The 14,627-nt window shown below is 53.9% G+C and overlaps 1 protein-coding gene across 12 annotated transcripts in view; it reads left to right on the top strand.

Moving 5' to 3' along the window:
* The window catches only part of FMNL2 (formin like 2), a 118,443-nt gene extending 104,006 nt beyond the window's left edge, over positions 1–14,437 (top strand). For 2 of the 12 annotated variants that reach the window (XM_085584065.1, XM_085584057.1), the window contains 12 exons: positions 81–101; positions 1,557–1,681; positions 2,426–2,628; positions 4,126–4,360; positions 5,368–5,436; positions 5,529–5,609; positions 6,181–6,310; positions 6,390–6,553; positions 6,663–6,764; positions 7,455–7,553; positions 8,335–8,458; positions 11,216–12,657. In XM_085584065.1, coding sequence (XP_085440191.1) covers positions 81–101; positions 1,557–1,681; positions 2,426–2,628; positions 4,126–4,360; positions 5,368–5,436; positions 5,529–5,609; positions 6,181–6,310; positions 6,390–6,553; positions 6,663–6,764; positions 7,455–7,553; positions 8,335–8,458; positions 11,216–11,379 — 1,517 coding nt within the window. In that variant the 3' untranslated portion in view covers positions 11,380–12,657. The other 10 variants (XM_085584062.1, XM_085584059.1, XM_085584061.1 and 7 more) reach the window with 10 other exon arrangements.
* The last annotated feature ends 190 nt before the right edge of the window (positions 14,438–14,627 follow it).

Raw genomic sequence — 14,627 nt, 5'->3', positions numbered from 1 at the left:
GGGGAGTTGGGAAATAACAAATGCTGCTTTTCTGACCTCTCCTAACACTTGTTTCTCTGTTCCTTCTGCTTCCTGCTAAGATGGGCCCATCAAGCTCTTCTGTAGGTTCCTTCCTGCTAAGTATTCCTTATCCTGGCATTCCCTGTGTCCTGGGGGTTCCAGGGGATGGGCAGGGGGAGGTCGGAGCCAACCCTGGGTTTGGGCACCCAGGGCTCAGGAGGGGAATCTGAAGGGGTTCTGAGCTCTGTTATCTTTTCCATGTTATCTTCCTTGTCCTGGAATAACCTGGGAGCAGTTAATTATCCATTCCAATGGGTGCACAAGTAGAAAATTCCTTTTTCCGTGGGCGTTCGAAGCTATTCCTTCTTTTCTTTTAGGAATTATTTTAAGTAACCCCATTGATTAAGCAGAGAGCAAAATCCCGTTTAGTGTAGATGAGCACAAGTTGGATAAATGCAATTCCCAAAATACCTACTGGAATATTCCGTGTATTCCCTGTTACCCACTTGGTGTCCAGCACTGCAGGACCGGGGTTTCTGTTCCATATTTACCAGATTTTTTTGGGAAGTCATTCAGGAGCAAAAGGTTGATTGATGGACTTTAATTCATTGATTTTGTAGCAAGGAAAAATTTTGTGTTCTCATGTAAGGAAAAGGAAATGGGAACTAGATGATGGAAATTATGCATGTGGCTTGCAGATTGAATGGAATAGGGATGGGAATAGGATGGGAAAGGGAATAGAAATAGGAATAGAATAGGAGTAGAAATAGGAACAGAAATAGGGATAGAATAGGAATAGAATAGGAGTAGAAATAGGAATAGAAATAGGGATAGAATAGGAGTAGGAATAGAAATAGAGAAATAGAAATAGAAATAGAAATAGAAATAGAAATAGAAATAGAAATAGAAATAGAAATAGAAATAGAAATAGAAATAGAAATAGAAATAGAAATAGAAATGTTGTTCCCTTGCTCAATCAGGCCTCACTTCCAGGTTTCATTTTTACAAATGGAAATTTTTAAATGTTATCACCTCTGATAAATTCCTAAATGTCTCCAAAGTTCCCAAATGACTCGGGTTTGCTGGATTTGCACAGCACAGGATTTAAAACCTGGTTTTAAAGCCCTGCTAAAGCTCAGCTTTCCTGCAGCTCAGCCCCTTTGGCTTTGAAACTCAGACCTGCTGAGAGCTGCCCCGCTGCAGTTTCCCCAGATCCCACTTCCCAAAGCCTTGGGAGCGGGGCATTTTTCCCTTCCCTTGTGCCACGGCTCAGGGTGGGCTGGATCCACCCACTCCCCCCCTTTCCCATGGAATTGGGACAGAGCCTGGGAGTTGAGAGCGCTCCAGGGATCCCGGGTTTCCCTCGGGGAGGTTTGCAGAGCCCTGGGGGTGGGACTCCCCTCTCCAGCAGCCTCTGGAAGCAGAGGCACCTTCCCAGGATCCCGGTGGGACAATGAGCTCTGCCCAGCTCCTCCCCAGTGCTGGAGCCCGCCCGGGGAGCTGCGCCGGGGCGTTCCCAGGCGGTTCTCCAGGAGCTCCCCCCGTCCTGTCCCCAGCTGTGAAGATCAAGAAGCCCATCAAGACCAAGTTCCGCATGCCCGTGTTCAACTGGGTGGCCCTGAAGCCCAACCAGATCAACGGCACCGTCTTCAACGAGATCGACGACGAGCGCATCCTCGAGGTGCCCCTGCTCCCTCCCCTGCTGCCCAGCGCCGCCTGGAGCCATGGAATGGTGGCCTTGGAAAAGCCTCTCGGACCTCCCAGCCCTGCCCCAAGTGCCACATCCACAGGGGGATAAATCCCTCCAGGCATGGGGGCTCCAGCCCCTCCCAGGGCCAGGAAGGAAAGAGCCAGGATTTCCTAATAGCCAGGATTTCCTAATAGCCAGGATTTCCTAATATCCAGCTGACCCTCTGCTGGAGCAGCCCGATTCCATTTCCTCTCCTCCTGGGAGCAGAGCTGGCTGCCCGCTCCTGTCAGGGAGCTGTGGGGAGATCTCCACAGGGATAGGGCACGGCAGTGGCCTTGGGACAGGGCTCCTTCCAGGTCCTGGATGCTCCCACGGATGCTTTAGCCGTGGCTGGATGAGGCACCAGTGCTCACCAGTGTTTTCCTTAATTTCTGAACACGTGCAGAGCTGTCTGGGGCTGGATTTCTGGGATCTGGCCAGCTCAGGAGTGTGTTCCTTCCATCCCTCAGCCTCTGGCAGAGCTCTCTGCGTTCCAAATCCAGATTGGGAAAACCTGGGCTGGTGGAAGGTGTCCCTGCCCATGGCAGGGGCTGGAACTGGGATAAGCTTTAAGATTCCAACCCAAGCCATTCCATGATTCCGTGGCCCTGTCTCAGCCACCACAACGCTTCCCCTGCAGTTGTGGATTAGGATTTAGCGTTCCCTGCAGGATAAATCCTTTCCTTTCCTTTCCAGGATCTAAACGTGGATGAATTTGAGGAGATATTCAAAACGAAAGCCCAGGGCCCGGCCATGGATCTGACCTCCAGCAAGCAGAAGATCCCTCAGAAAGGATCCAGCAAGGTGACGCTGCTGGATGCCAACAGAGCCAAGAACTTGGCCATCACCCTGCGGAAAGCCGGGAAGACGGCGGACGAGATCTGCAAAGCCATCCACGTGTGAGTGCACCAGAGCAACCCTGCCCCCGGCTCCCTGGGAAGTGCTTTGGAGTCGGCAGCCGATGGAAAAAATTCCAGGGGAAGGACGGAATGCTGGTGAATTCCCAGAAATCAGAATTTTGATTTGTGTTGCTGAGTCGCTGTCGAGGTTGGCCAAATTGGCGCTTCCCTTATTCAAGCAGCTCGTTCCAGCCTACCCGGCTTGCCGTGGCAGCTCCACGGATTTTCCTGTCCCAGTAAGGGATTTTCCTGTCCCAAAATCCAGAGGGAACCTGGGAAGAGGCAGCTCTTCTGCCTTGCTCCATGAGGGATGAGTTAATCCAGGTGCTGGAGCAGATTGTGCATGGAATTAGGTTTGGGAGTGGCCTCGGGAACTGATAGGGATCCTTCCCTGCTCCTTGGGGCTGATCCCAAATCCATCCAGACCCATGGGGGCCATGGCAAACATCTCCCACCCTTCCCTTAAGGAATACCTCCAAAATGTGGGTGCACAAGCTTTGCCTTTGGCTGAGGGTGACCCAAACCTGTCCCAGGTCCTGGCAGGTTCGGCAGTTGGGCTTTAGGGGACTCTGGGCCATTTAAATACAAATATTTGCTCTTCCCCTCCTCTTTTCCCTGGAAAAGTGAGCCTGGAGGGGTGGGGGAATGGCCATTGTTTGGAAGTGGAAGAAGCATCATTCCCATTATCCCTGGATCCTGTTCCCATCTGCATGGGCAGGGCAGGAGGAGCTTCACAGCTTCATCTTTGCTTTTCTTCATGTGGAGCTGAATCCTGGGTTGGGAGGGACCTTAAAGCCCATCCACTTCATCCAGGGACACCTCCCCTGTCCCAGGCTGCTCCAGCCTGCTCTGGGAATTGCAGCCCAACCAGGAATTCCCAATTCCCAATCTCCCAGCCATTCCTGCCCTCTGGCAGTGGGAGCCATTCCCTGGCTCCTGTCCCTCCATCCGTTGTCCCCAGTCCCTCTCCAGCTCTCCTGGAGCCCTTCAGGCCCTGCCAGGGGCTCTGAGCTCTGCCTGGATCCTTCCCTTCTCCAGGGGAACATTCCCGGGGCTCTGAGCTCTGCCTGGATCCTTCCCTTCTCCAGGGGAACATTCCCGGGGCTCTGAGCTCTGCCTGGATCCTTCCCTTCTCCAGGGGAACATTCCCGGGGCTCTGAGCTCTGCCTGGATCCTTCCCTTCTCCAGGGGAACATTCCCGGGGCTCTGAGCTCTGCCTGGATCCTTCCCTTCTCCAGGGGAACATTCCCGGGGCTCTGAGCTCTGCCTGGATCCTTCCCTTCTCCAGGGGAACATTCCCGGGGCTCTGAGCTCTGCCTGGATCCTTCCCTTCTCCAGGGGAACATTCCTGGGGCTCTGAGCTCTGCCTGGATCCTTCCCTTCTCCAGGGGAACATCCCCAGCTCTCCCAGGCTGGCCCCAGAGCAGAGGGACACCCATGGGTGTCACTTCCCAGTGAGCTCTGTCCCCTGAGCCTTTTCCCGGGGTGTTCCCGCAGGTTTGACCTGAAGACGCTGCCGGTGGATTTCGTGGAGTGCCTGATGCGGTTCCTGCCCACGGAGAACGAGGTGAAGGTGCTGCGGCTGTACGAGAGGGAGAGGAAGCCCCTGGAGAACCTGTCGGACGAGGACAGGTTCATGATGCAGTTCAGCAAGATCGAGAGGCTGATGCAGAAGATGACCATCATGGCCTTCATCGGCAACTTCGCCGAGAGCATCCAGATGCTCACCCCGGTGAGTGGCAGCAGGGAATCTCCACAGGACCATGGATCCAACCCCTTCCCTGCACAGACACCCAAAGCACCAGCCTGGGCATCCCTGGCAGCCTTAGGAATGTGCCCATTCCCTGGGCAGCCTCAAAGGAATGTTGTTGGGAAAAGTTACTCCTGGTGCTGGTCCGTGGGCCCTTGGAATTCTGTTCCACCCAGCCTGGGACAGCTGTAGGGGTTGGAATGTGGATCCTCATTTATATCTCAGGGGGTGAATCTGGGTTTGGAATCCTGGAGTCCAAATCAGGGCAGGGGAACATTGACAGAATCCCAGAGAGGGCAGGGAAAAAAGGGAAAAGAAGGAATATCCAATTCCAGCCCTGCCATGGCAGGGACACCTGCCACTGTCCCAGGCTGCTCCAACCTGGCCTTGGGCACTGCCAGGGATCCAGGGGCAGCCCCAGCTGCTCTGGGAATTGCAGCCCAGCCAGGAATTCCCAATTCCCAACCTCCCACCCATCCCTGCCCCCTGGCAGTGGGAGCCATTCCCTGGCTCCTGTCCCTCCATCCCTTGGCCCCAGCCCCTCTCCAGCTCTCCTGGAGCCCTTCAGGCCCTGCCAGGGGCTCTGAGCTCTGCCTGGATCCTTCCCTTCTCCAGGGGAACATTCCCGGGGCTCTGAGCTCTGCCTGGATCCTTCCCTTCTCCAGGGGAACATTCCCGGGGCTCTGAGCTCTGCCTGGATCCTTCCCTTCTCCAGGGGAACATTCCCGGGGCTCTGAGCTCTGCCTGGATCCTTCCCTTCTCCAGGGGAACATTCCCGGGGCTCTGAGCTCTGCCTGGATCCTTCCCTTCTCCAGGGGAACATTCCCGGGGCTCCCAGCCTGGGTCCGTGGCAGAGGGACACCATTGCTCTGTCCCATGGTGTGGATAAAAACCAGGAAGTTTTTTTCCCAGGATGTGAGTGTTTGGATGTTGATTTTCCTCCTGGCTGGATGTGCATTAACCAAAGCTCTCCCTGTGTTTCCCTGCAGCAACTCCACGCCATAATCGCTGCCTCTGTCTCCATAAAGTCATCCCAAAAACTTAAGAAAATCCTGGAGGTAGGTCTGGTCTCAGCTCTCCTTCCAGTGGTGTCTAAAGCTCCAGGAATTTGTGCTGAGAATTCCCGCTCTGCTCTGTTTCATCCTGGCAGATCATCCTGGCCCTTGGGAATTACATGAACAGCAGCAAACGAGGGGCTGTGTACGGATTTAAACTGCAGAGTTTAGACCTGGTGAGAAAAGCAGGGATGTCCTCTGGGCACCAGCTGGAATTAAAGCTGTGGAATTCTTGAAGCTGGAAAAACCTTCCCAAATCATGGAGTCCAACCATTCCCAGCACTGCCAAGGCCACCACTGCCCCATGTCTCCAGTGCCACATCCACAGGGCTTTAAATCCCTGCAGGGATGGGCACTGCAACCCTCCCTGGGCAGTGCCAATCCCTGAGCCCCTTTTCCATGGGAAATTCCTGCTGGTCCCACCCTGAGCTCCCCTGGGCCAGCCTGAGGCCGTTCCCTCTGCTCCTGTCCCATTCCCTGGGATGATCCCAAATCCCCCCGGCTGTCCCCTCCTGGCAGGGAATTCCAGAGAGGGAAAAGATCCCTGGGGATCCTCCTTGGCTCCAGGCTGAACCCCTTCCCAGCTCCCTCAGGGATTCTCCATTCCCTTCCCAGCTCCCTCAGGGATTCTCCATTCCCTTCCCAGCTCCCTCAGGGATTCTCCAGCCCCTCTCCAACTCCCTCAGGAATTTCCCAGCCCATTCCCAGCTCCCTCAGCTCCCACATCTCCGTCCCTGCTCCCCGCAGCTCCTGGAGACCAAGTCGACGGACCGCAAGCAGACGCTGCTGCACTACATCTCCAACGTGGTGAAGGAGAAGTACCAGCACGTGGCCCTGTTCTACAACGAGCTGCACTACGTGGAGAAGGCAGCAGCAGGTACAGCCCCGTCCCCTGCCCTGCCAGGCTGGCACTCCTGGCACCGCTGGCACGCTCAGCCTTCCCCTGGCCCTCGCAGTGTCCCTGGAGAACGTCCTGCTGGACGTGAAGGAGCTGCAGCGGGGCCTGGAGCTGACCAAGCGCGAGTACACCATGCACGACCACAACACCATGCTCAAGGACTTCATCCAGAGCAACGAGGGCAAGCTCAAGAAGCTCCAGGACGATGCCAAAATAGCCCAGGTGCTTCTGTGCTCCCGGGATCTGCTGGGGGGGTGCATTTCCATGGGATGCTGGGGGTGGGGAGGGTGCCTGGGAGGTGTGCAGGGCGCTGAAGCTGTGCCTGTTGCAGGATGCCTTTGATGATGCTGTGAAGTATTTCGGGGAGAACCCCAAAACAACCCCACCCTCGGTCTTCTTCCCGGTGTTTGTCCGCTTTGTGAAGGCCTACAAGGTAATCCAGAGCTTCCTTGTCCTTGTCCTTGGTCCTTGTCCTCCTCTTCCTTCTCTTCCTCCTCTTTCTCTCTTTCTTTCCCTCTTTCTTTGTCTCTCTTTCTCTCTTTCTCTCTTTCTCTTTCTCTTTCTTTCTTTCTCTCTTTCTTTCTCCTTTTCTCTTTCTCTTTTTCTCTTTTTCTCTCTCTCTTTCCCTATTTCTTTCTTTCTCTCTCTTTCTCTCTTTCTTTCTCCCTTTCTCTCTTTCTCTTTCTCTTTCTCTTTCTCTTTCTCTTTCTCTTTCTCTTTCTCTTTCTCTTTCTCTTTCTCTTTCTCTTTCTCTCTTTCTCTTTCTCTTTCTCTTTCTCTTTCTCTTTCTCTCTTTCTCTTTCTCTCTTTCTCTCTCTTTCTCTCTTTCTTTCTCTCTTTCTCCTCCTCATCTTCTTTGTCCTCCCCTAAATTCTTCTCTTCTCATACTCTTCTCCTTCTCCTCCTCCTCTTTCTTCTCCTTTTCTTTTCCTCCTCCTCCTTCTCCTCTTTTTCCTCCTTCTCCTTCTCTTCCTCTTTCTCCTCCTTCTCCTTTCTCCCTTCTGCCTTTCTTCTTCTTCTCTCTCCTCCTCCTCTCCCTTCCTCAGAAAGCCCCGTGCTGGCACGGATCCCATTCCTCCCTGGCTCCCTGGGATCTCTAACCTGTGGATTTTCTCACAAACAGCAAGCAGAGGAAGAAAACGAGCTGAGGAAAAAGCAGGAGCAGGCCTTAATGGAAAAACTCATGGAGCAAGAAGCGTTGATGGAGCAGCAGGACCAAAAGGTGTGGCACAGACAGAGCTTCCAGCTGGGATTGGGTTCCTGATTTCCAGAAACCTCAGCTCTGAGTGAGGAACTTTGTAGTTGCCTACAAAGAGTCTGGAAGTTTTTATGGAGCGAACTGGGATAGGCTGGAAAAATTCCAGTGTGGGTTCTGCTGCTTTGGGAGTTGGCAAAATTAAGGAAAATGAAATAGGTGGAGAGTTGTCTTGTCTGTATTTCCACGAGCTCTTATCCTTGCCTGGTTTCTCTGTGGAGTGGGAGTGACGAAGGAGGAGGAGGAGAAAGGAGGAGGAAAAGAAGGAGGAGGAGGATGAAAAAGAGGAGAAGGAGGAGGAGGAGGAGGAGAAAAGGAGGAGAAAGAGGAGGATGAGAAGAAGTGGGGGAGAGGGCAGAGGAGGAAGAGGAAGAAGGAGGAAAAGGAGGAGGGGGATGAAAAAGAGGAGAAGGAGGAGGAGGAGAAGAAAAGGAGGAGAAAGAGGAGAATGAGAAGAAGTGGGGTGGAGGGCAAAGAGGAGGAAGAGGAAGAGGAAGAAAAGGAGGAAAAGAAAGAGGAGGAGGATGAAAAGGAGGGGGAAAAGAAGGACGAGAAGAAGGAGGAGGAGATGAAATGGGGGGAGGGCAAAGAGGAAGAGAAAGAAAAGAAGAGGAAAAAGAGGAGGAGGAGGGAACGCAGTGGAAATGGCAGCTCCTGCGGGAAGTGCTGGCTGCAGGGGTGGGTGAGGCTCGGGAAGGAGCCCAGGGGAGCAGGGGGCAGCTGCCCTGACCCGTGCCTGTGCTCCCAGTCCCCGTCCCACAAGAGCAAGCGGCAGCAGCAGGAGCTGATCGCGGAGCTGCGGCGCCGGCAGGTCAAGGACAACCGGCACGTGTACGAGGGCAAGGACGGCGCCATCGAGGACATCATCACAGGTACCCTGCTGCCAGTGCCCGGGCTCTGCTCCACCTCCTCTCTTGCCTGAGTGCTGTGGAGCAGGTCCAGAGGCTTCTGCTCCTTCTCTTCCAGCTGCCGGGGACGTTCCCGGGGTTTTAGAGCAGGCAGGGGGTGCCTGATCCCAGCAGCTGCTCCAGCTGTGCCCGGTGGATCTGTCCCGGATCCCTTTTTTCCCCCCACAAATGGGATCAGGGTGAGGATGGAGAGGCTCTGTTTTCATTAAGATTGATCCCAGAAATCCTTCAGTCGACCCTCAGCGACCCCAGACTGCTCCAGGTTTTCCTGCAGATCCCAGGGGGAAGGGACGCAGCCCCTGCTGCAGCCAGGCACTGTCAGGAAATATTTGCTGATTAAGAGCCACCTGAACTCCATCTTTCCCAGGAATTAAATCCTTTTGAACACTTCCAGCTACAGGGATTGCAGAACCGTGAGATTGCCACACGTTTTTCACCTGTGGTGTGGAAGGAAAATGATTTAAACACCTCAGGAGCTTCACAAACTCAGTTTCCTTGTGCAGAACCCAAAAATAAAGGGTCTTTGCCAACTGCTCCTGGAAGTTTTCCACAGGAGTTTTTCCCTGCTGAAGGGCAGGAGAGCTGCTTGATCCCTCACTAAGGCAGCCAGGGAATTTTTGCCCAACTGGATGAAGTGTGTGAAGCTTGCCCAGCTCCTTTTAACCTTGATTAATGGCCCTGAGATAACATTCCTCATTTAAAGGGCAGGGTGGCAATAATATCCAACCTGGCATTGCTTCCACAACTCCTCCGGACTCCTGGGACTTTGATTAATTGGAAAAAATGGTTTTCCTGCTCTGTGGAAGGAACAGATTGTGTGGCAGACGCCCATCCCTGTGGAGAAAACCATCCAGGGGAGAGGCTGCCAGGCTCCAATTAAACATTTCCTGCACTCCTGTGCCTGGGTTTGCCCATTTGGGGCCCTCAAGCCACGGAGGAGGAAAGGTCAGGCATGGAAGGTCAGGTGGGACCAAGGTCACCTCCCCATCCCTGGAGATCTCCCGGTGAATCCTGCACCTCCCCATCTCTGGGAGTGCTCCAGGCCAGGTTGGATGGGGCTTGGAGCACTCTGGGATAGTGGGGGGTGTCCCTGCCCATGGCTGGAGTAACACTGGATGGGATTTAGGGTCCCTTCCCACCCAAATCTAACACCAAGGTCTCCCCACAAACCCGTAGCACACCTTAAAGCAAGTTCTTCAAGGCAATCCCTTTATTGGAAGGGGAATGGCTTTAAGATGAAGGAAAGGTCAGGGATTGGGAAGGAATTCCTGGCTGGGAGGGTGGGCAGGCCCTGGCACAGGTGCCCAGAGCAGCTCTGGCTGCCCCTGGATCCCTGGCAGTGCCCAAGGCCAGGCTGGACAGGGCTGGAGCAGCTGGGGCAGTGGAGGTGTCCCTGCCACGGCAGGGCTGGCATGAGATGAGTTGAAGGTCGCTTCCAAGCCAGACCAGGCTGGGTGAAACTCCTCCTGCAGCGTGTCCACCCCGCTGTCCCCAGGCCAGGAGGAGCGGGCTGGAGCTGTGCGGTGTCCCCGGCGGGGCAGCGCTGACCTCGGCTCGTGTGTGGCTGTTGTTGTTCCCATGCAGTGCTGAAGACGGTGCCCTTCACCGCCCGGAGCGCCAAGCGCGGCTCTCGGTTCTTCTGCGACCCCGTTGTCCCCGAGGAATTCCATTACTAAACTCTCCCTCTTTCACACCTGACGCTCTTAGAAGCCAGGAAGGTCGCTGTAGACTTTTTGCCACTTTGTTTGTGTGGATCTCAGCCAGGAGTCTGTGACTGTCGAGTGTGTAGTGGTGTCCAGCGTCCTCCTGACATTGTAGTGGCGTCCCCTCTGTTGCATGTCCTGCTCATCCCGTCCCTAATCCCATCCCATCCCATCCGGCTGTCCTTGTGTCCCGTGGAACAGCAAGCTGGGACTCACTGGGATGGGTCTCCTGCAGTGCAAGGGCTGAGGAGCCCAGGCAGTGACAGCTCACTTGGCTTGTGTCACCTCGGGGTGCTCTGCATGTGGAATTGCATGTGGAATGTCGGGCTGGGTGGATGTGACTCGGGAATAACACCCACGGGGTGGTTTAGGAGTCCTCGCGAGCTCCTGCATGTTCAGCTGCATGGGGTGAAATCTCTCCTCCTTCGGTCGTGTCCACATTTAACTCTTTTATTCCATGCCGCTTCCATGCCAGCTTTATTTCACGGAGTCAGGAATTCTCTCTGAGCCTGGAGCCAGTGCATGGAGCAGGGCTGGGAGTTGGGAACACAGGGCAAAGCCACCGGCACGGTGCCAAGGCAAACCTGGCATGGAACTGAGCCATTCCCACCGTGGTGCCCGTTGTCCCACGGGTGTGTCCCCACCCAGCATGGCCCTGGACACTGCTGTCCTCGTTAAGCACTCAGCTTAAGGAACCAGCAGTGCTCCTTTCACCGTTCCCTGTGGAATTCCATCGGCCAATAAATCCACAAACTAACCCACTCCATGGTTCTTCGCTCTTCGGGCTCTCTCTGTGTCCTCTTCCTGGAGCCAACCTTCAAAGCAGCTTGGAAGTGGGGTAGGGAGCGGCCTCCTGTCCCTCCTGCCCTGTCTAACCCCTCTTGCTCTGTGGTTTCTGCCCGGGAGGTTTGAACACTGACTTGACTTGCTCTTCATTCTCCATCCCATTTTTTTTTTTTTACTTAACCATCATTTTTTTGTGTTCTGTTTTGTTTGTTGTTTTTTGTTTTCTGTTTAGCCCTAAAGAAGAATAATATCACTAAATTTCCCAATGTTCACTCGAGGGTAAGGATTTCTTCTAGCACAGCCGTGGTGGAGGATTCCCAGAGCTGGCAAGCATCTCTTTTTACTTGGCTTCCTCCTCTCTCTCTGTGCCAGGCAGCTGGTGGTAGATGTGGCTGAGCTAATACTGGTGAGACCCTGGAGGCCACTTGAGACCCAGATCCTTGATTTTCACCTCTGGAGGTGCAGGGATCCACAGGATGTTGGCTGGTGACCATCATCACACTGTTTTGGCCACTTCTCCTCAAGCTGAGCCCAAAACAGTCTTGTCCCCAAGTGCTGTTGGTTGGTGACCATCTTCACACTCCATTTTGGCCATTTTAATTCAAGTTGAGCCCGAAATAATCTTGTCCCCAGGTGTTGTTGGTTGGTGACCACCGTCACACTCCGGTTTGGCCATTTCTCTTCAAGTCCAGCCCAAACCAGTTTTGTCCCCAGGTGTTGCATCCCATAGTTGGGTTCTGCATGAGGTGGACAATCTCCAGCTCTAGGTGTAGAGAGGGGAGAGCTGAGAAGTTTGGGAGTTCTGTGTAACCCCCAACACAAATTATCCAGGACATCTGAGGGATTTGCCCAGTCCAACACAAATTTGTTGGCCAGGAGACCAGTATTTGAGCTGGAATTGTCTTCAGTGCTCGTTCTCTTGTAGGTGCACAGGTGACAGCACACCTGTAATGACACCTGTAATGGGCTTCCACCATCCATCAGCTTTATCCCCCATCCATCAATCATCCATCCATCCATCCATCCATCCATCCATCCATCCATCCATCCATCCATCCCTCCCTCCCTCCCTCCCTCCATGCATCCATCCATCCATCCATCCCATGCTCAGTGTTCCCTCCCGAGCTCTCCCCTCCTTTGGCTGATGGCGCATCCCTCCAGCCATGCAAAGCAGCTGGAGAATCCCAACCCAGTGCCAGCTGCTTTTCCCAGGGGCACCTCTTTTAGCTCTTGGAGCTCCTTGCCAACCTGAACGACTCCATGAATCCATGCCAAATGGGGACGTGAGGATCCTAAATCCATCCCGGCAGGGTCACACAGCTGCCGTGAGGAACACCCTGCAGCTCTGGCGCGTGGGAACACGCAGGGAACACCTCGAACCAGCGGGCTGGGGTCGATGTGGCCTTGGTGGTGGGTGCGAGGGGCCATTCCCACAGCACCATTCCCACAGCACCATTCCCACAGCACCATTCCCACCAGCACCCCAATCCCACCAGTATTAACCGGCCGCTGGGGCGCGTAGCTCGGGCACGTCCGTCCTTCCCCTCGCGGTGCCACCCTCGCTCCCGTCCTCCACAAGCTGCTTTGACTGGCTTCCAGCGGGCCTTTCCGCGTCTGTCCGGGCGCTCCGCGTGTCCGCGCGTCCCCGCGTGGGCGCTGCTGACTGCCGGCTCCCCGCAGATCTCCGGAACCAGCCGTACCGCCGGGCCGACGCGCTGAGGAGGAGCGTGCGCCGCCGCTTCGACGAGCACGGGCTGCGCTCCAACGGCGCCGAGCTGGCCATGTGAGCCCCGTCCCGACCTTCTCCAGGGAGCACCACGGACCTTCCAGCCGGGGCCCCGCGCCGCGCTCGCCACGCCAAGTGCCTCCAACGGGAGCTCCCGCTCCGGTGCATCCGAGCCGTAGGATCGGGCTCGGTCGGGTTTCTCTGGACGCCGAGGCTCCGTAGGGTTTGTAACCAAAATGTAAAATAGGGGTTGGGTTGGGGCGTTGGGTTGGTGAGAGTGAGGGCTCCCGTGCGCCTGACTGGTTGGAAACTGGAATACTGGGAAAACTGGGATGCGCTTGGCTTTTAACGCTGGGCCGAGGGGCAGGCTCGGCCTTCAGCTGCACTTAACTTAAATTAAACCCGCAAACCAAGACGTTGGAGGGTTTTCCGTACCCGGAATTAATCCCAAGAAGGAGCCAGGCCTTTCCCAGCCGTGCAGCTCCGAACGGAACACGGCCCCCGGGGCTGGGAATGGAACAGGAGGTTCCCCCAGCCCAGCGCGGGGCTTTGGGATGTTCCGGGGCTTGGCTGGGCGGCCGAGGCGGGCAGCGTTGGGGTAACGGCGCGTTTAATTAATTAGCACTAAGCAATTAACACCCAGTAACCAGTGCCAGGCTCTGAGGACCCGTGCAGTCCCGTTGCTGGCAGGGGGATTCCAATTCCAACCCTGCTCCGGCTCCGAGATCCCCGCTGAGGCTCCTTGGGAAGGGAAGCCCAGCCTAAAATTCCCAGCAGGGCTCATGCTCTCCATGGAGTTTTCCAAGCCCAGAAAGGGTCAGGAGGCCGATTTAGAACCATGGTGCCCCTCCCTGTGCCCCGGAGCAGAGGATGGATCCCACTCCCTGCCAGCAGCATCCAGGAGTTGGGAAGAGCCGGACTGAGGAGAAATTTTGTCCTTCCCAAATCCCATTTTGCTTCCAGCTTCCCTGCCTGGGCTCATCCATCTGTTCATTGTAAAATTTCTTGTATAGTATTTAACCACTGAATTTCTTTGCCCTTTTCCATTGTGCTCCTGTGAACCACTGGTGAAGGTCCCTGGTTTGTTTGTTTTTGTTTTTTTTTTCCCCTTGGATAATGTGTAGTTATATGATAATCTGTTTTTAAATGTACAGATATTTTGCTACAAAATTGGTGCAGTTTTTTATGGTTTTTACACTTACCCCCCCGCCCCCACTTTAGCCTCTGGGTAATATTGTAAATATTGTTTAAAATGAAATAAATGCATCAAGCCTGTGCTATACAATCTGAATGTTATTTTAACTTATAGTTTTTGTTTTTATATTTAACTAAAAGGACAGTTTCGGACTCAAGAGTTACCACATTGACCAATTTCCAGGAATTTTTCCTTGAAAAACTGCCAAGTTTTGCATTTACAGCACTGTGTACTTGACCTGCTAAAGAGAACATGCCACTGTTGGAATGAGTGTTTGGATCAAAGAAAATTGGGTAATTTGAATTTCAAATTTCAGCACTTGTTGGGGTATAAGCACTAAATCTCATTTTCTTCAGCTCAAAGGTATTTTTATAATAAAAGCTGAGAATGAAAGCCAAGCTGGCATGTTCTCTTTAATATTTTTCTAGTCATAGATCTGCTTCTTAGCAAGATTAGGAGTGTTTCTAAAGCAGTTCACGTTCCTTTCCTGGTCTGTTCCTGCCATAAAATCAAATAAACTATTTACACTACTACACTGAAATCCAGAGGGGTTTTTTGGGTCACTTTTACCTGTTTTGTTTGGGGTTTTTTTGCCAAAAAAAAAATGCTATTTGCTAGGTGAACACCTGGAGCTTGTGTGGATGAAGACTGAAAGAATTTTGAAATAATTTCTTATTCATTAATCTCAAAGAGGCTGAGGGAAGAAATTTGGGGTGTGGATGT

Source organism: Lonchura striata, chromosome 7 (assembly GCF_050655825.1).
Source record: "Lonchura striata isolate lonStrDom1 chromosome 7, ASM5065582v1, whole genome shotgun sequence".
Classification (NCBI taxonomy): Eukaryota; Metazoa; Chordata; class Aves; order Passeriformes; family Estrildidae; genus Lonchura; species Lonchura striata.
The sequence above is the reverse complement of the archived record's forward strand: the minus strand, read 5'-3'. Positions and strand labels throughout refer to the sequence as shown.